Raw genomic sequence first — 21,958 nt, 5'->3', positions numbered from 1 at the left:
TCCAAATAAATCTTATAGTTCATGATACCATCTGGTGTTCCTTCTGTTCCATCTGTAATATTCATCCACTGTGTTTGCAGCCTTCCCATTCGCCAACCTTGTTGCTTTCATCCTTTATGAATGCCCAAACCACTTAGTTCAAAATTATCTGACTTGCTCTATTAGTTTTCTTAATTTGTCCAGTTTTGTTTTCTGTACTGCAGAACTCAAGAGCTACTCTCTGACACCTGCAGTTGTAATGAGTTGCTCTTTATAGCTTTTCTTAGCCTTGATTTGATGTAGGTGTTGTTCATAACTGATTTTCATTTTCTTGGCATTTTGGGATCCCACAAAAGTAGACTAACATGTTGATGGAAATATGAGATCTTCTGAACACTATTTATAACTTCCTTCACGGCCAGACTGTCTTGAGATATTACACTACCAAGGTAGGCAGGATTTTTCACCTTTCCCGGGGAGCAATAACCTAACTTGATGTTTGCTGGTTACTCTTTACAATTCACTGCCAATACTACTGTTTGGCTTCACTTAGTTTTAGACCTTATTTCTGAAATTTATCAATCCATTTGTCCAGCTCAACTGTATTTCCAGCACTTTTTCTTCCTGGGTCACAAAATCATACACAAAATCCAAAGGATTTAGTTATGCATTGTATTTCTTGATGTTCATTATGTCATTCACGATAATGATAAAAAGAAATGGCAATAAGGCATTACCTTTATGAATGTCACTTAGTCTGAAACTGGGGTGAATGACTTTTGCCAAATTGCAATTGCTAGTACTGTGCTCATAAACATTTAATCTTCCCCACTAAACCTGCAACCAACTTTTATTTATTTTTTACAACATAATGTACTTTCTCAATATCAAGGACCACAAGGGGCCAATCATTCACTTTTCTCTTGGTATTTCTCCATTAACGTAAGGACACCGGATATTATATCTGCTATTGACTTTTTGTGGCCCAGATCCATACTGTTACTCTTCTAACTGTGGTTCCAATATTGTTTTTAATATCTGCTCCAGGAGCTTCTCAAGAATCTTCAGACTATGTGAAAGAAATGCAGTTCCTCGAAAGGTAGAAAACTTTTGATGATTACCTTTCCTGAACAGAGATGTAACAACACCTTTGCTCCAATCTTTCAGCATTGTGTTGTCCTTCCATGCTGCACTGAGTATTCTATAAAGCCACTGTATACCTTGGGCCACTTCTGCTTTAGTCTTTTTCACATTAATTCCTGGTGATTTCCTATTCAGTATAATCTTAAGTGCTGCTTCAGTCTATGCCCACACGATTGCAGGTTTTCTATAATTGGCTGGTATCTGTCTAGATGATCAAAATAGTTCTTCATGACCTCCCCAACCTCGTGCTCCTTCGTGACTAGATTTTGATTGACATCCTACATCACCTTTATGCTAACCAAAGACTTTAGTTCATTATTCACTACTCTGAACAGCTATCCTATATTATTTTTGCTGTGTTCCTCCAGCTTTTGGGTATATTTCATGAATACTACGCAGTTGTGCTACTTAAAGTCAGTGGTCACTGTTAAGGTTCTCACTAGGTATCGCCTTGACATCAGTCACAAGTCTACTGCTTCATCAGCAATGATGTTATCAGTGATAGATTGGAATGGTCCTACCCTTAAACCAAGTGTTTTGCACAACTAACCCACTCCTCATTCAGGAGCATAGGAGATGATGATCTGCATTTCTTTGAGCATAGCTATGTGGTCCAACACTTTTTTAAATGCTGTTCTACCTGACTTAAGCTGCACATTTAGGTCTCTCTCTCTCTCTCTCTCTCTCTCTCTCTCTCTCTCTCTCTCTCTTTCTCCATTCAGAGGCTGTCTCTTCAGGGTCTACCTGGAAACATATCTCTGGTGTATCCAGACTTGGGTGCATTTAAGTGCATCAAAGTTAACTTCTCCTACGCCACACGAATTGTTGCCTTCTCAGTCCTCTTGTTGGCATACTGAATATCTGTTGGCCTTTGTAATCCTACACTAATATAAGAACAACACCATTTCTCATCCCTTTCTTGTTCCTATGTCAGTTGAATGGTTAGATCTTTCTCAACTATCTCTTTTTCTGCTTAATTTCACTAAATCTGAGGACTGGTATCTTTCTATTCTTCTCGAAACCCACCGATTTTCATTTTTCTCAGTCAATGTTTTTTATATTTATTGTCTCTATTTGTGTCTGTAATCTTCTTTGAAATTTTTGCACCATTTCAAGTCCTGGATTATCACTAAGCTGTGTGCCATCTTGCTTGGCATATGTCTGTGGGTACTGCTTAGTCCAAGAATTGGATATTCCAAGGTCCATTTCACATTTGGAAGCAACCAATTCAATCCTCCCTCTATCTGGCTTCTTAGGCCTAAGACTACAGTGGATTTTCTGTCACAGTTGGTCTGCTTTAGCCTTTAACAGTCCTCTGCACCATGTGGATGGCAGCAGGTTTTTAACTGAAAATGTGTCATTTACAAAACCTTCAACAGTTCTCCTACAGGAGAATTCCTCTATCTGAAGCAGTTGATCCTCCCTTAGTTCAAAAAGTAAGGTAATGGCTGCCTCACCTTCAGCCAGACAGTCGCAGGCACTACTGCCTAATGTCACATACAATAGCAGGATGATCCTGACCTGATATATCTTAGTAATTATGTAAAACTATTTGATTTTTGTGTGTGAAACTATAAAATTTAATGATTTACATTTAGCAGAGAAAAACTTGAAACAAACATATTATACACATTGCAGCAGAATTTTATTTGCATGTTTGTTATCTACATCTACAACAGATGGTTGGGCAAAAAATCAATCAATTAATAGTGATGATATACTTGCAAATAAAATTTTGGATGATAATATGCTGTGAACAGATTAACCAGTCTCACCTGTGACTTCACCAACACCAATAAATATTCCAGACAACCCCACAAGCTGCTTTGCATTTGGCCCAATCTGAAGAGTGAATCCTACACTTGGCCCATATACTCCACTGAAGAACGAAAGTTCAATTCCTGTAGAAATAAAAAATATATACAATTTGTTTGCACTAGTGCAAGGCTTAGACAACTATAACTTCTCAGCTGTGAAATGAAAATGAAGGCAAAGCAACTAGGACATTTGATACTAAATACACAGAGTGAATCATGAAGAGATGCAAATATTTTAATATGTTATTCTACAAGTAAAACTAAAGAAAACAGTTCACATAAACAAAGGTCTGCAAATGATTGGTTATGGAGTTACGCGTAATGAAAGATTTTGCCAGAAATTTAGCAGCTTTGCTACTATGAAGCCATTGCAAAACTGTACAAGATTAAAGTAAAGAATGACTTCCATTTATTTTGTTGTTATTGATCTGGTGAATCTAATGAAACATGTTCCAGATGTGTATCTGCAGTAGTTTTCCAGAACATCCATAGAAACAAAGATGTAATTTCATAAAATTTTTAATTTATTAACTACCACACAACTGCACACAAAGTTTTCAACAGAAGTTGTAGAGAATTTAATTTTGGAAAAATGATGGTAATAGCGTTAACTGAAACTGAATGAATGTGGCAGATAATCTGCTTTTATTGATACTATGGCACACGTGAATTCATGTTAAACCAGAAAAAAACAAAGGAAGTTGTACAGTGTACATACAACTTCACAATACATGTTCAAAAATGTCTCCATCGAATTCAATGCATTTAGCTGCACATGTATGAACAAATTTTGTTGCTCATTCCCATTTCACAGGGTTGTTCTTAATTTCATATTTGCTTCTCTGGATGTTCTGGATAGCTACTGCAGATACACGTCTGGGAAATGTTTTATTAGATTCACCAGACTGATAACCACAAAAAAAATGAAAATTGTGATTTACTTTAACCTTGTACAGTTTTGCCATGGCTTCATATTAGCAAAGTTGCTAAATATCAGGCAAAATCTTTTATTAGCCATAACTCCGTAACCAAATGTTAGTGGACCTATGTTTATATGAACTTTTTTCTTTAGTTTTACTTGTAGAATAACATATATTTGCATATCATCTTGAATCACCCTGTATACTTTAATATATGTACTAGTAATAGCAGTGTCCCACAAAAAACTGGTATTGCGTTTAATATATAAGTATAATATATGATGACAGATCACTAATCTCATAAAATGGAAGAGGAGCTCTATCTTCAACACCCCCTTCTGTTCAGTGATTATTGATCTGTCAGCATTTTCCAGTCTTTATTTTTCCATCATGATATTCTAATTAGTTAATTAATTAAACAGAAATTTTATAGATCAGAACTGTAAAGGGAATAAAATGTTCTCAGTTTTCAAGCCGCGTCAATTCGAATAAAATCCTCGAGCTTTCAATGACCATCTCCGCCATCGTCATCAGGAGTTCACTGACTGCTGGGGCTGCTACAGTTTCTCGCTTATATAGGCTTGATGACTTCATCAGCAGCCAATCAGATAGACCCAATGTGGTGTACGTGCGTGAGTCGACCCGGACAGCTAGGGGAGCTATCGCCCACGGCAGCACCGGTGACATCAGGTGGCGCCTGCCCTTGGCGCACGCATCACATTGGGTCTATCTGATTGGCTGCTAATGATGTCATCATGCCTATATAAGTGAGAAACCGTAGCAGCCCCAGCAGTCAGTGAATTCCTGACGAGGATGGCAGAGATGCTCATCGAAAGCTCGAGGATTTTTATTTGAATTGACGCGGCTTGAAAACTGAGAACGTTTTATTCATGTATGCCATCACAAAAGACTACGAGGACACAGAACTGTAAAAACTTTAATGGTCTGCAACATATACATTTTGGAAATGATACTGGGAAATTGTATGTGGTTGCATGCTAGTCCTTTACTACTTCTGTCCCAAAGTCAGTTTATGTGGAAAACATCACTCATGTGCAAAACTTTCAGTCTTTCAACATGTTGCCCAGTAAAATTCTAACACAGACAAGCATAAAGATTCAGTCTTGCCACATTTAAAAAAATATTTCAGCATTCTACTACATTTTACAGATAAAGATATAAAAATTTGCAAGTGTTATTATTTTAAAATATTATGTAAGAAACTTACTGATACGCTCATACAATTACCTCTTTGCCATGTCACTGTCATTAATCCATACAAAGTTATTGCTAATTTTACATGATAAATTTGAATGAGGTCGTGTCAAGGTAAAAAGCAAGGCTGTCATCACAATGAACATTAGTTTGGATGTCATAGTGCTTTCTGCTGTGAGTAGTTCAAATCGATGAACAATATCCTCATCTTAAGTGCCTTATACAGCCGTCTAGTAAGGAAGTTACAGCATTCATTCATCTACATCTACATGGATACTCTGCAATCACTCTTAAGTGCCTGGCAGAGGGTTCACGGAACCACCTTCACAATATTTCTCTATTATTTCAATCTCTAACAGCATGTGGAAAAAACAAATACCCATATTTTTCTGTGTGAGCTCTGATTTCCCTTATTTTATTATGATGATTGTTCCTCCTTACTTAGGTTGGCATCAACAAATTATTTTCTCATTCAGAGGAGAAAGTTGGTGATTGAAATTTCGTGAGAAGATTCTACTGCAATGAAAAACGCCTTTGTTTTAATGATGTCCACCCCAAATCCTATATCATATCAGTGACACCGTCTCCCTTATTTCTCGATAATACAAAATGTACTGTTCTTCTTTGAACTTTCTGGATGTACTCCATTAACCTTGTCTGCTAACGATCCCACACCATGCAGCTGTACTTCAAAAGAGGACAGACAAGTTTACTGTACACAGTTGCTTTAATAGATCTGTTTCGTCTTCTAAGTGTTCTGCCTGTAAAATGCAATCTACAGTTAGCCTTCCCCACAATATTTTTTGCGTGTTTTTTCCAATTTAAATTGGTCATAGGTGTAATTCCTAGGTATTTAGTGGAATTTACTGCCTTTAGATTTGACTGATTTATTATGTAACTGAAGTTTAATGGATTCCTTTTAGTACTCATGTGAATGCCCTCACCCTTTTCATTATTTAGGGTCAACTGCCAATTTTTGCACTATACAGATATCTTTTCTAACTCATTTTGCAATTTCGTTTTATATTCTGATGACTTTCCTAGCTGATAAATGACAGCATCATCTGCAAATGAACTGAATTGGCTGCTAAGATTGTCTCCTAAATTGTTTATACAGATAAGGAGCAGCAGAGGGCCTGTAACAGAAATCACTTCTGGTTTACTCAATGACTTTATATCAATTACTACAAACTGTTCTGTAAATCCCTTTAAGGAAGAGGATATTCCGAGAAATGAGTCAAGAAAGCAAGCAAACAATTGAAACTTAATCTGTGTACTTTACTGACAATAAGCTATCATCAAACTTATTAATGCTATGAATGATTATGCTAGCTGAATTTAATAATGTAAATCAGAAAGAAAGGAGCTACTTTAAACACAGAGCATCACACTAACAAAAACGGAGGCCTCTGAATAATATGTGCATATTTAAGCAAATGGGTCACTACATGGCTTTCCATAAACATAAAATGAGCTAAAGTATTCTCAAAAATCTATTTGAGAGGATCTTTCTGGAGTCTGATACTGAATGGAGTCTGAGGAAGACAGAAAAATAATGATGTAGCCATGTACTGCCACGTGCGAAGCACGTCTTTGTTCTTGTAAAGAGAAGATCCAGCATCGGTGGCCACAAAGAGGGTCATGTGCATATGAATTGTGTGTGTGTGTGTGTGTGTGTGTGTGTGTGTGTGTGTGTTGTCTATTTTAGAAGGAGATCTTTTGGTCAAAATCTCACATCTTTGTCAGTCTTTTTATTGTGCCTGACTGCGACTCAAAATATCCACTATATGGCGAGTAGCAATCTATCCTTTTTATAATATTGACAAAAATCATAAAATAGTATAAAAAGAATGTTCTAAAAACATTGTTTACTATACTGGGTGTATCTCTTAAAAACACTCAATTTATTATGGTATTTTAGCAGCTATTTGTAATATATACTGCGCTATGTGGATGGAGTTACCCCAAACAAATGCTGCCCATAATGCATTTCATGTGGTGCTAATTGTCAAATGAAAACATTGCCTTGTTTCTCACAAGTTAATTTTTTTTTTTTATGTGAATTTTTCATGCTCGTCTTATGGAACAGACCCCAGTTAGTTTCAGCCAATACTCAATTTAACAATATGTTTTAACATAGATGGCAAAAAATGAATAATAACCAGTACTCAAGCAGCAAATGATGATACAAACATTGCAATAAATAGTAAATCAAATACAAATTTAGAAAGGGCAGCTAATCAAATTTTTACTGACATTAATAAGTGGTTCATACCCAATTCACTGTCATTAAACTTTCAAAAGACCCTCTATATGCAGTTCAGAACTTCCAAGAGATTTCCTTCTGGTGTGTGTGTATACAGTATGATGAAATGGAAATAGAAGAAGTTGAGAGTGTAAAATTCTTGGGATTACAACTTGATAATAAATTCAGTTGGGAGCAACATACTAATGAACTGCTAAAGCGCCTAAACAAGTCTGTTTTTGCAATGCGAATGATGTCAGACATAGGAGATATAAAATTAAAAAACGCATATTTTGCTTATTTTCACTCCATTATGTCATATGGTACCATATTCTAGGGTAACGCCACAAACAGAGAAAAATTTTTTTAGAGTACATAAGTGTATAATAAGAGTAATGAGTAGTGTAAATCCAAGAACATCATGTCAAAACCTATTCAAAGAATTGGGCATATTAACCACAGCTTCTCAGTATATTTATTCCTTAATGAAGTTTGTTGTAAATAATACATCTCTTTTTCCAACTAACAGCTTAGTACACAGTATCAATACTAGGAATAAGAATGATACACATAAAGATTTAAAATCACTTACTCTTGCCCAGAAAGGAGTCCAGTATTCAGCAACGCATATTTTCAACAAGTTACCAGCAACCATTAAGAGTTTAATCAAAATATCCACGGGTATGCTGCCGGTCTATAGTGTCCAACGGGCACAATATTTCGGCGATCAAACATGTCGCCATCATCAGGTGAACTGACGGACTGAGCTCCTGTGAACGTGCCGGCACGGAGATCCGTACGCTATGGCTGCTCAGAGGGAACTGGGTTCGGTCGCGGCGGCGGCCGATTTAAATACCCTCCGCCCGCGGCGCGCTCCCTCCGCTGTCCGCGCCCAGCGCCACGGTCGCGCGGTGGAACAGATTGCGACGGCGTCTGAGATGACGTCGTTGTGATGGCTCTGTCCGCCGTGGTCGTCACAACTATACGTCTGTTCGATTTACTCTTGATTAACCCGATCGCTGGTTCCCAAGCCTTGCTAAGACTATAGCCACAGTCACGGTTTATGAGGTCGTCATTGGTGCGAATTTCGATGGCCTCTCTAACAACGCTGTCCCAGTATCTCGACGTCTGTACCAGAATCCTCGTGCGGTCATACTCCATGGCGTGATTTTCCAACAAACAATGTTCAGCGACCGCCGACTTGCTCGGATACATCAGTCGAGTGTGCCTCTGGTGTTCACGGCATCGATCCTCGACGGTACGCATCGTCTGACCAATATACGACTTGCCACATTGACACGGAATCTGGTACACGCCGGCCTTCCTCAAACCGAGGTCATCTTTGGCGCTCCCCACCAGTGCACGAGTTTTATTTGGAGGACAAAACACAGTTCCGACCCGGTGTTTCTTCAGAATGCGGGCGATTTTTCCCGAGAGTGCGCCTGTGTATGGAATAAATGCAGTCCCTACCTCCTCCCTCGTGACTTCATCCATCTCGACAGGTTGTGCTGCAGTGGTTGGGCGGAGAGCACGTTGAATCTGCCACTCTGAGTACCCATTTTTTCGAAATACAGTTCTCAGATGTTCCAATTCCTGGGGTAGACTCTCTGCGTCAGAGATAGTGCGTGCCCTATGTACTAGAGTTTTAAGTACCCCATTCCTCTGTGAAGGGTAGTGGCAGCTGTCTGCATGCAAATACAGATCCGTGTGCGTAGCCTTCCGATACACCCCATGACCTAGGGTGCCGTCAGCCCTTCTCTTGACCAAGACGTCAAGGAAAGGTAATTTACCCTCCGTTTCAGTCTCCATAGTGAATTTGATGTTGGGGTGTATGGAGTTTAGATGTGTAAGGAAGTCAAGGAGTTTATCCATACCATGTGGCCAGATGACGAACGTGTCGTCAACGTAACGGAAAAAGCAAGTAGGTTTCCATACGGATGACGACAGGGCTTCCTCCTCGAAGTTCTCCATGTACAAATTCGCTACCACCGGTGAGAGTGGGCTACCCATGGCGACTCCCTCCGTTTGTTCGTAGTATTCTCCATTAAAAAGAAAATACGTGGAAGTCAAGACATGCCTAAAAAGTTCAGTGGTCTTCTCGTCAAACTTCTGACTAATCAATTCTAGTGACTCTCGCAGGGGTACCCTCGTAAACAAGGAAACGACGTCAAAACTCACCATGATATCTGACTCATCCAACCTGAAGCTATCAAGGCGTTTAACAAAATCCACGGAATTACGGATGTGATGAGGGCATTTACCCACATAAGGACTTAATATTCCCGTCAGGTATTTGGCCAACAAATATGTAGGTGCCCTGATGTTGTTCACAGGAGCTCAGTCCGTCAGTTCATCCAGACAATGTTTTTCCACTGTTCAATCGTCCAGTGTTTACACTCCTTACACCAAGCAAGGCATTGTTTGGCGTTTACCGGTGTGACTTTCTGGCTTATGAGCAGCCGCTTGACCATGAAATCCAAGTTTTTCTCACCTCCCACCTAAGTGTCATGGTACTTGCAGTGGATCCTGATGCAGTTTGGAATTCCTGTGTGATGGTCTGGGTAGATATCTGCCTATTACACATTACAACCCTCTTCAACTGTCGGCGGTCTCTGTCAGTCAACAGACGAGGTCAGCCTGTGCACTTTTGTGCTGTATGTGTCCCTTCACATTTCCACTTGACTAGCACTTCGGAAACAGTGGACCTATGGATGTTTAGGAGTGTGGAAACTTGTATACAGACGTATGATACAAGTGACACCCAACCACCTGACTACATTTGAAGTCTGCGAGTTCTGCGGAGTGTCCCATTCTGCTCTCTCATGATGTCTAATGACTACTGAGGTTGCTGATATGGAGTACCTGGCAGAAAGTAATAGCACAATGTTTTGGAGGTGTCCGGATACTTTTGATCACATAGTGTATTTGCCTCATGATCTGCATGGCTCTGATAGTTATCACAAAATAATCATTACCTACATGCTATAATAATGGTGAATATTGTAAGTTCAAATATTATTAACATAAGTTTTTCATACATGAATATCAATAAATAAACAATTTGTAAAAATAACCTACATCCTTCTGAATCTACTTAGCGTATTCATCTCTTGGTCTCCCTCTACGATTTTTACCCTCCACGCTGCCATCCAATGCTAAATTTGTGATCCCTTGATGCCTCAGGACATGTCCTACCAACCGATCCCTTCTTCTAGTCAAGTTGTGCCACAAACTTCTCTTCTCCCCAATCCTATTCAGTACCTCCTCATTAGTTATGTGATCTACCCACCTAATCTTCAACATTCTTCTGTAGCACCACATTTCGAAAGCTTTTATTCTCTTCTTGTCCAAACTATTTATTGTCCATGTTTCACTTCCATACATGGCTACACTCCATACAAATAGTTTCAGAAATGACTTCCTGACACTTAAATCTATACTCGATGTTAACAAATTTCTCTTCTTCAGAAACGGTTTCCTTGCCATAGCCAGTCTACATTTTATATCCTCTCTACTTTGATCATCATCAGTTATTTTGCTCCCCAAATAGCAAAACTCCTTTACTACTTTAAGTGTCCCATTTCCTAATCTAATTCCCTCAGCATCACCCGACTTAATTCGACTACATTCCATTATCCTCGTTTTGGTTTTGTTGATTTTCATCTTATATCCTCCTTTCAAGACACTGTCCATTCCGTTCAACCGCTCTTCCAAGTACTTTGCTGTCTCTGACAGAATTACAATGTCAAAGGCGAACCTCAAAGTTTTTATTTCTTCTCCCTGGATTTTAATACCTACTCCGAATTTTTCTTTTGTTTCCTTTACTGCTTGCTCAATATACAGATTGAATAACATCGGGGAGAGGCTACAACCCTGTCTCACTCCCTTCCCAACCACTGCTTCCCTTTCCTGCCTCTCAACTCTTATAACTGCCATTTGGTTTCTGCACAAATTGTAAATAGCCTTTCGTTCCCTTATTTTACCCCTGCCACCTTCAGAATTTGAAAGAGAGTATTCCAGTTAACGTTGTCAAAAGCTTTCTCTAAGTCTACAAATTCTAGAAATGTAGGTTTGCCTTTCCTTAATCTTTCTTCTAAGATAAGTCGTAGGGTCAGTATTGCCTCACGTGTTCCAACATTTCTACGGAACCCAAACTGATCTTCCCCGAGGTTGGCTTCTACTAGTTTTTCCATTCGTCTGTAAAGAATTTGCGTTAGTATTTTGCAGCTGTGACTTATTAAACTGATAGTTTGGTAATTTTCACATCTCTCAACACTTGCTTTCTTTGGGATTGGAATTATTATATTCTTCTTGAAGTCTGAGGGTATTTCACCTGTATCGTACATCTTGCTCACCAGATATTACTCTGAATTAATTACTCTGATTTAACTAATTATTCTTGATTGTTCTGCAATAATCTGTGTAATATTTTTTGTTTCTTTACAGGTAAGAGTGTGTGGTGTTCTGTTTGCACAATGTTGCAGTGCAAGCAGAGGACAAACATCAGATTAATGTGCAGATTGGGAAAATCTGCTTCAGAGACTTTTTTAGCCTTACAAAGTTTTTTTTGTGAATGCTGCTTTAACAAAAACCACCATCTTCTTTAATGAAAACAGCCATTTATGAATGATTTTTGACATTTCGAGATGGACAGGAATTGTTGGAAGATGAGCACCACAGTGGAAGACCATGAACCTCCAGAAACAAAAAGAAGGTTGAGCAAGTGAAACAGTTAATCAGATCATACTGACAATTGACCACTGATGAGTTGGCACAAGAACTGCAGATCTGTCATGGATCCATTTCCACAATCCCGTCAGTTGATTTGAAAACGGAATATGTCAGCGTCAAGTTTGTCCACTGGTGCTGATTGGATCAAATGGAACTCACTTGTAGACTGCAGCCATATTTTTGAAATAAGGACACAGGACCTAACGTTTCTTAAGACAATCATTACTGGTTATGGGGACTTGGGTGTAAATGTACTATTGGGTTGGCAGAAGAGCTAACACCGTGTTACTAGAGGAGGCCGAGATGCATGCGGTTTAGCTCATGCAGGCTGGTGTGAGGAGGGAAGAACTATACTGACGTGAGGTCTGGAACATGACAAGGAATTAGAATTCAGAAAGCGGATGGAATTAGTGTGATACTTAACTTTAATCCATTAATGATGAATGTCGCTCTTGATGGTACATGATTCACAATATTGATATCAATAGTAACTGAAGATGGCGCCCTGCTAGGTCGTAGCAAATGACATAGCTGAAGGCTATGCAAAACTGTCGTCTCGGCAAGTGAGAGCGTATGTAGACAGTGAACCATCGCTAACAAAGTCAGCTGTAAAACTGGGGCGAGTGCGAGGGAGTCTCTCTAGACTAGACCTGCTGTGTGGCGGCACTCTGTCTGCAATCACTGATAGTGGCGACACGCGGGTCCGACGTATACTAACAGACCACGGCCATATTAAAGGCTACCACCTAGCAAGTGTGATGTCTGGCGGTGACACCACACGTACAACCTGGAGCAAAAAAGGCAGTGATCAGAATGGCACACAACGTCCACTCCTTGACCAAATCACAATATTTCAAATCCAAAACAAAGTGAAACTCATTGCAATTTTCAGCAATGAAAGTGTGGTGCACCATGGATTTGTATCAGCTGGACACACAAACAATGTTCCCTCAACACATTGCTTGTTGTGGGGGACATGACTCACAGAAACAAACATTCTACTCTTCTGAAACTTTCTGGCAGATTAAAACTGGGTGCTGGACTGAGATTCGACCTCAGGACCTCTGCCTTTTGCAGGCAAGTGCAACTGACTGAGCTACCCAAGCATGACCCGCAACCCGTCCTCACAGCTTCAATTCTGCCAGTACCTCGCCTCCTACCTTCCAAACTTCACAGAAGCTCTTTTGTGAACCTTGCAGAACTAGCACTCCTGGAAGAATGGATACTGCAGAGACATGGCTTAGCTACAGCCTGAGGGATGTTTCCAGAATGAGATTTTCACTCTGCAGCAGGGTGTGCACTGATATGAAATTTCCTGGCAGATTCTACTCCTCTAATCGCATCCCTACTCACCGGATTTAGCACCACTGAATTTCTGGATCTGCTCAAGATCAAAAAGGGACTCACAGATAATCATTTTGCCACAGTAGAAGGCTTCAAAACCAATGTGATGGCTGAACTTCAGAAGATACCACAAAAGGAATTTCATGGTTGTTTGTAGCAATGGCAGGAGTGGTGGAACAAGTGTATGTGCACATGTAAGGGCCTGTTTTGAGAGTGATTAAGTAGTGAATGTGTACCTATATTGTGGCAATAAATAGCCACAATGAAATTCCGGGAACTTTTTGACTGCCCCGCCCCCCTCCCCTTCCCTTCCCCAGTATATAATTGCTATGTCATTTTTGGGAGAAGTATTTCCGAACTACTCGAGAAAAGCGATGATAAAACCAATATGATAATGAGTGGTAACTGCAAACATGTATACCTATAGCTCTTTTATAAGCAATTTCAAACTTATACTCACATACTCTTTACATCTCTAATTGAAAGAGATTTATTTATAAAAGCCACTTTGGCTTCTATAAAAAGAATGTACTGTAGAAATGATCTCAAATTTCATTTGGAGTATTAATTATTAGTAGCAAACTCTAAAATAAATGGTTCATTACTTTCCATATGCTGGCCTCTATGACTGAGCAGTTCTAGGCGCCTCAGTCCAGAACCACGTTGCTGCTGCGGTCGCAGGTTCGAATCCTCCCTCGGGTGTGGATGTGTGTGATGTCCTTAGGTTAGTTAGGTTTGAGTGGTTCTAAATCTAGGGAACTGATGACCTCAGATGTTAAGTCCCATAGTGCTTAGAGCCATTTGAACCATTTGAATTTTCCATATTACATACTGATTATATTCTCAGCATCATTACTTGTGATAATATTGATAATCCCATTATTCAATGATAATCACACAGAAAATGATGCACTTTGTATTAATTTTTTCTGCATTAAGTTGTAAGTCTATCTTGTAACGAAGAACCTCCAATATTAGCAGCTTATTCAAACAACAGTAAAGAAAAAGCCAGAATAATAGCCACTATTGCATGTAGAAAACCACATAGCCCATCATGTAAGGTAGTCGATACATTACATTAACCAAGACTTCAAATATAATCCCGACATCATGACATGGCCCAAATGTGACAACTAAATAGCTTCCAGGAGCCAAAAAAAACTATGAAACAAAAATCAAAGCTATGTTGTCTTAATATTGAACCAAATGCTAGAGGAAAACTCCCCTGTAACCTCAAGAACATATTTAAAATATCTGTAATGAAACAAAACAACTTATTATAGCTAAGACAATTTTAATATTGTGCAAGCCTATGTAATATTATTTGTCTGCCTCCATAGTTGAGTAGGTAGCATAGATGGCTAACATGTGGAGGACCTGGGTTCGATTCCTAACACTGAAAATGGTTTTTCCTTGGCAGGCGGCCTGGTATAGGGTATACTCAGTCTTGTGATGCCAACTGAGGAGCTGCTGCAATGAAAAACAGCAGCACCAAGTTCTTGTAAGTTGACAAAAGAGCCAGGAGAGTGGTGTGCTAACCATAGGCCCCTCCATACAGCAGCCATGTAAGCTGAATGGCATAGGATGACATGGTAGCCAGTTAATGTCCCTTGGGCCTTGAGGGACTGGACAAGGAGCTCATAATAATGTTTGCAATATGAGATATATGAGCATTTCGTACCTTAATATTGAAACTCTTGAGTTTTCTTCCTCTTGTTCCAACAGAGTTCATTGTTTCTGTGGTTTTATTTCTGTCTTTGTCTTTTGCATTTTAATCATATTTATCCTCTTTCTGTTTATGTTTTGTCCTTTTGCTTTACTAGCTCCTAAGTTTTATTGTTCTTCCACAGCAATTCCTCCTCTATAAAATGTGTTTTCTTTTATGTCCAACCTCACTCCTCTTTTTTTCCTTTTATAAATTCAAATGTAACTATCTCAAATTCAGTTGCATTATAACATTTTTTAAAATTTCCTTTGAACTCTCCAGCTTTCTGTATCACCTTTAGCAAGTTTGTCATTGTCGGTTTGTCCTGTATCACTGTAAATTGTGACACCCAGCTTCATTTATTTAGATAATTTTCTAGCTTTCATGCCTAAAAACTTCTGTAACTATATATGGTTTCCTTCCTCTACCAATATTAATAATGTAACAATAAATATTTATAATGAACTGCAGTAACATCCTGCATCTCATTCTTATTAAATAGCATTCTTAAATGACATAGTTCCAGTTATTACAGTATTCTATATTTAGTATTTCTCTCTGTTGTGTTAACTTCCAAAACTAGAGCAATCTATGGTTCTAGGAAACTGAGTACAATATTTATGCCTGTCCTTATAACTAAATTGTTTGTATCTCCAGATATACAAAGTCTGCGTACAATAATCTATTCACTCACCTGTGTAGAAAAAAGTCAGGGTGAGTAGCATCATATCCTTGGTAAAGAACAACCTAAATGCCTTCTTCAGTGCAGTGAGTGGGCCTGTGGTATCTTTACCCACCATCTCTCCATCTGCCCTCTCTGCAGGCCTTAGTACCAAGAGGAATACTATCCCCACTGCCGCAAGAACTATAAGGACAATGAAGACTACCATGCGAGTTTCATGGTCAATGTGTGTTTTCCCTTGAAATTTGAAGTATACAAAGAGGTTTCCAAAAAACATGCTGCAAGAGTAACAAGAAGACTGTTAGAAATTTAATATCACATACCAATTTTGCAATTCAATTAAAAAGCAAGAACTTAGGCATATCTAAATAAATGTAGATAAAAACTACTGACAGAATATATCTTTAGAGTAATGCATAAAATTATAATCTGAATTTCAAGCAAAAGGCAAATTGTGAGAAAATCCACAAGAGCAATAAGGATAATTAGAATATATTACACAGAATATTGAAAAATGCTATGAATGCCCTCTGAAATTCATAAAATGCAAGAAGGGAGAGTTCAACAAAAATAGAAATACCATTTTAGAATAATTCGTGACTTACTGAAAATTAATAGCAGATTAAGGAATGAAAAAGAAAGCCTGGTGAGAAACTGGAGTTAAGTGAAATGCAGGAAAATATAAAAAGATAAAAAACGGGAAAGCTGCAACACATCAAATCCTAATAAAACCATGGTGGATTTGTGCAACAAAAAGAAAAAAATGCTAAAGACTGGGAAGCTGCAATAATCATTCCTATCTTTAAGAATCTTGAATGTAGAAATCATTGGTGCCTAGAAAGATGTGCTGCAGGATTTTAGAGATTTCTCGGAAGGAAACAAGTGTAAGATAAATTATAATGAGAACAGTGTGGCCTTTGAACAAACAGAGGTTTGAAGATATTTGCAAACTCTTAAGTCTGTAGAGGGATGTGACATCCAGTGGCCTTTAGGTGGATCCATCAGGAACATGTACACAAACTGGAGTTGAATTCTTAATGAGGTAAGAAGTCCAGCAAAGATACAGCTTCAGTCCCTTGATTTTTTTATTTTATAACTTGACCAGATAATGAAGACATCTGGCAGCAGAGTTGAAGAACTGATCAGAAATTACCAGATGAAACTAGTTCAATTGAATAGTTTCCCTTTTGCAGTCAAACTCTTGACAATAACATGTAGAGAATAAAACCTTTAACACAATACTAGCGTTTAGGTGGAAGAAATGAAGCAGGTAATGCAGATAAATGCTTGCAGGAAAAAGAATGAGGAAAATTAAAACAGAGGGGAATGATGCCTCAACATAACGATTTAAAGAAAGGCATCAGAACAAGTTTGTAAATTAAAGTAGTCTTAGTATCAGTGCAGGGGGGGGGGGGGGGGGGGAGACAGAAGAAGAAACTGGACACAATGCCATTTTTTTTTAAACAGTCTGCACTCCAAGATTGACCAAAGCTTTGAATCTTTATCAATGAGTGAGGATGTAAATAGATCAAAATTAAAGAGATGAAATATCTGTAAATGAAGAAAGCAAAAATTGGAGGGACAGAATCCGAAACAGTTATTTAAAAAAATTTGAACACATCAACTGGTGAAAACTGAGCAACAGCTGTAGTATCTGGCAATGTCTGAAAAATGTTAAAGATCACAGACCAACATTAATGAAAGAGAAAAGGAAAAAGGAATGGATGACACAAAACAGGAGAACAGGACGTAAGATGCACTGCAGGAGATGGGAATGTGTGAGAGGGTGACATAAATCACAAGGCAGGAAAAGAAATCCTTGAAATTACTGTTATCAAATTTGTGGCATATGCCTCAAAATCAGCGACCATGATGCCATGCTGCCAAGTTCTACGTAATTAATTAATACCTGAAGAGGCACATGAAGTAAAGTACCAATATCAATGCATGTAATAAGCTCTTTGAATACTAAGACTTTTCAATAAATGATTAGTGCATATTCTGCATAAAAGTAGTGTCTTGATTCCTTCAATGGAGCTAGCAAGCCATATGTATAAAAATTAGCACATTTTAATTTGCAGTTCTGTTCACATGATAGAAACAGATGCGAGAAGCCAGTTCCTAGTAAACTGAAGCAAATGTCCAAGTGCTGTGGTTAGCTCGCAGTGGTATGACATCATTGTCATAATTGGCACAAGAAGGAAAATTAGGTTTAAATGCCCATTAATATCAAGGTCTTTTTCAAAGATTGTTTAAGATGTATTATTGCACAATAACTGTCTCACACTGTATTTGAGATTTAACTCTTATGTCAGTATAATTATAAACAGTGAAATGCAAGATACTGATAATGATAGATTCACATAATTATTATACCGAGCAAGACTGACATCTAAAACTCCTGACATCAATATTTATAATATACATTTAATCAAAATATGATGCAGAACTCTTATAATCATCAATAGTCTCACCAATACATAAACTACCACCACTTGTTTGCTTCTGTCATAGCTCTTTTAACATAATAACAAAAAGTTTTACGGTACTCTGTTTTGCCCAATACAGCACCTTATTTCACATTTACATCTACATACATGTTCTGCAAACCACTGAAGCACATGGTAGAGGGTACTCAGCATGATGCTGCATGTTAGGGTTTCTTCCTGTTCCAATTGCGTATGAAGTGTGGGGTGACTGACTGCTTAAATGCTTTGTATGTGGTGTAATTAGTCCAATAGTTGCCTCACAGTCTCTATGGAAGTGATATATAGATGTCCAAAGAATTTCTCTAGAGCCTTCATTTAATAATGGCTCTTGGAGTTTTGTAAGCAGCCTTCCACAGAATAATTTGCTTCTGCCTTCAAAAGTCTGCCAATTCAAGGTTTTCAATGTTTACACGACATTCTCCTGTGATACATTTCTTGACAATTATGTAAGCGTCAACAGCAACTGTCGTTTTTGTACCACTAGTAGATTTGGGTTTGCAGTGTTGTGTATATATAATCTGAAGTACACTTCACAGTTTTTACTAGGTTACACACAATACTTTCTTATACATGTTAACAGGTCACAGACCCCAGCATTTCTGAGGATAACTTTAAATTTAGGATTTGAACTGACTTTCAGGTTAGTGACAGTTTTACCTGCTGCTAACAAGATACCACCAGCCAGGGCCAATTTGAGACATTTTTCAACACAAATGATGTAACATTTACAAAACCCCCCCCCCCTCACCACCCCCTCCCTACTCCACCTCACTTTTCCTTTGCACCCTTTCCTGGTATCAGTTTCACTGCTAATTGTGATATGCACATATATAATACTTGCACTTGGTCATCCCTCTTAGCTTGGCACCTCCATCGGTGACTTCTAATTGTGATACAGCCCATATTGAAATCTAGCAATTTGGCACCCCTCTTAGTTTGGTGCACCAAGTGGCGGCTTGTGTCACTTGTGCCTTAAACTGTCTCTGCCACCAACAAATCATGTTATTTGTACAATACATTTAGGTTTAATAAACCTGTATTTTTGCAAATGGTTGGCTGTTATTTCCAATCCACCAAAGATCTTGCATGCACAGTTGCTGAAGCACAGCCATGTTTAAACTCTTGAAACGTTATAAATTATTACACACTGAATAACACCACATACCAGGTCACACAGGGCAGTGTGGGTATTTCTGAGCAGAAGATACTATGTAAATTTAATATATGAAGTTCAGATCATTTTCTTCTCTTTAATCCAAGCGAATCATTTTTCTGCAAAATGACTTCCACTGGGTGCTATACCTTACAACTTCTGTCATGAAACTCTTAAAAATGTCAGTAGGTTAATAGTTCCCCTAAAGAATCATTTTATTCTACTGAGTCACACCAGTGATATAATAATACAAACCTATAATGCTTTGATTGACAAATATTATTTCTGAGACATTTGTTCAGACAAACAAAATGTTTGTGCATATTGAAAAAAATTGTTGAATAATGAGTGTTGTGTGTGTGTGTGTGTGTGTGTGTGTGTGTGTGTGGGCGCGCGCGGACACACACACACACACACACACACACACACACACACACACACACACACTTACATGCATGCACACACTGAACAAACAGCAGTTCTGTAAGCTAATTTGGAAGTGATTCTTACCTGGCTTGCAGCATTGCCCAGAAGATACCGGAGTTCCGAGATATAGTTGAAGAGTCAGAATTGAGTGTGAGGTAATTGCCCTGCCCAGTCCATATTATGGCTGCACCAAATCCAATTACACAAGAGGCCACATATAAAAGCCATGTCTTGGGAAGCAGGAATGTAAGAATGAACAATCTGCAAAAATAAAAACAGAAATATTTTAAATCAGGAAACTAGTAGAATCAACAGATGACAGCTATGCAATAAAATAAGTAAAATAAACAGATAAAACGTCACTATAAATGAAGAAGATGAGGAAGAGCCACTTCCATGAATGTGTAATAAAATAAAGTTTGTGAAAATAAATAAATAATTAAATAAATTTAAAAATGTGTTGTTTTTTTTCAGTTCTGAATAGCGCAGTACTATTGTAGCATTGAATCTAACTTCAAATGAATAAGACAGAAATTTTTCAACATGCTGTAGCTTCATTAAACATGAAAATGACAATCAGACCAGTCAGGTTTCACGTTAAGTTCTGAAGAACTGTAATCCAACCATAAAACATATAAGTCACAATATCAAAGTTCAATTAATCGTCAAGCATTGTCTGCAACTCCAACATGTTGTGTGTAAGGGTAGAGAAGATTCAAGATGGTCTGTATGATTCATGTTGATTTTTTATTAATTTCTACAGCAAAGCTAGTTGAACTTTTTTGTCAGTGGTTCCATAAGGTGCATCTCTTTGCAACCCCATCTCAGTGTTTTAAATGTAATTACTATTAACACCACATCTAAATGGCTGAAATATTAATTTCCACACAGGAACAATTCATAGAAATAAATGGTTGCAAATGGCAGAAGAACTGCAATTGCTAAATTTGATGGAGCCTCCACACCAAGCCAAATCTGTTCAAGGTTTTTACTTGAAAATTGAAGTTTGTGGTTTGAGTTACAAGACAGTTCTGCAAATTTTTCCTGAGATTTTAGCAAGAGATATTTTATATGTTCCGTTCCTATGGCAAAAAGATGAGAATAATCTAACTGATTATTGTTTTGTTCTGATAACAAATGCTTCAGTAAATTATTTTATAAACATGCCAAACAATCTGTTATGATGTGCTCAACAAAAAAAGCAAACTTATTATCAGCATTACGTTGTTTGTACATGAAAACATTTCAAACAAGGTATTTTGACAAATACACAATCATTCTGAGATAAAATGTTGTTACTTCTTTTTCAACTCAGATCCATTTCACAACATTATCCCCTTGACAGCCACTGCAAGATTAAAAAGCTATGGAAAATAAATTTTTCCAGATTATGGAATTTCCTAAAACCATTCATGTGACCCTCAGTTAAGCCCTGTTACAGAGCATGACAGAAGTGATAAAAATGCTCCAGTAGCAGGCACTACTGAAACTATCTTTTAGATCACAAAGATACCTACTCTCAAAATTCCAAGAAATCACATTTCATATTGACATATAAGTAAAACATTACTTACTCAATACACTTTTGAGAGCAACGATCTATGTACTCACTTTTGTACAGGAGGTATAAATGTATACCTGCATTCTCAAACAAGTTGAACATGGCGTGCTGTGTCTTGTACTATGTCCTGCATTTTTGCAGGCAATTGGGAGGACTGCATCAACCCAGACAGTATGCGGGCTTCTGCAGACAATCAAGTGGCCTCTTTGCATCCATTACAAACAACAGTAAAAACTCCCCCTAACATCTTGGAACTGAAGAAGGCGGGCAAGGGAATGTCTGGAATGGAACCTAACTGTCTTCACCAATGAGGGCAAGATTCCTTTGATGCCTACAGATTGTTGTAGAAGAGAGTGCAGTTGGAGAGGGACCAACACAAATCTCAAGCAAGCAGTCCTGAAGGCTCAGCAGGTAGGTGGGTCAGTATTGTTTTGGACCAGTGCCATTTGTGGATGTCTGACACCTCTATCATCTCTGTCAAGGATAATTTGATGAGTGTGGAGTATCAGGTTCAGTTCCTCCAATGTACTGTCCAGCCCTACAATCAG

At 38.2% G+C, this 21,958-nt stretch overlaps 1 protein-coding gene across 1 annotated transcript in view; it reads right to left on the bottom strand.

Annotated features, from left to right (window-relative positions):
• LOC124619711 (UNC93-like protein MFSD11) overlaps window positions 1-21,958 on the bottom strand; it is a 228,181-nt gene that overhangs the window by 19,386 nt on the left and 186,837 nt on the right. Inside the window, exons 3-5 of the mRNA XM_047146272.1 lie at window positions 19,934-20,110; window positions 15,794-16,059; window positions 2,898-3,023 (exon numbers count right to left, since the gene is read on the bottom strand). Of these exons, the coding sequence (XP_047002228.1) occupies window positions 2,898-3,023; window positions 15,794-16,059; window positions 19,934-20,110 (569 nt within the window). The remainder of the gene's footprint in view (window positions 1-2,897; window positions 3,024-15,793; window positions 16,060-19,933; window positions 20,111-21,958) is intronic.

This window comes from Schistocerca americana, chromosome 6, assembly GCF_021461395.2.
Source record: "Schistocerca americana isolate TAMUIC-IGC-003095 chromosome 6, iqSchAmer2.1, whole genome shotgun sequence".
Lineage (NCBI taxonomy): Eukaryota > Metazoa > Arthropoda > Insecta > Orthoptera > Acrididae > Schistocerca > Schistocerca americana.
Note: the sequence above shows the minus strand (reverse complement) of the source record. Positions and strands in the feature narration are given on the sequence as shown.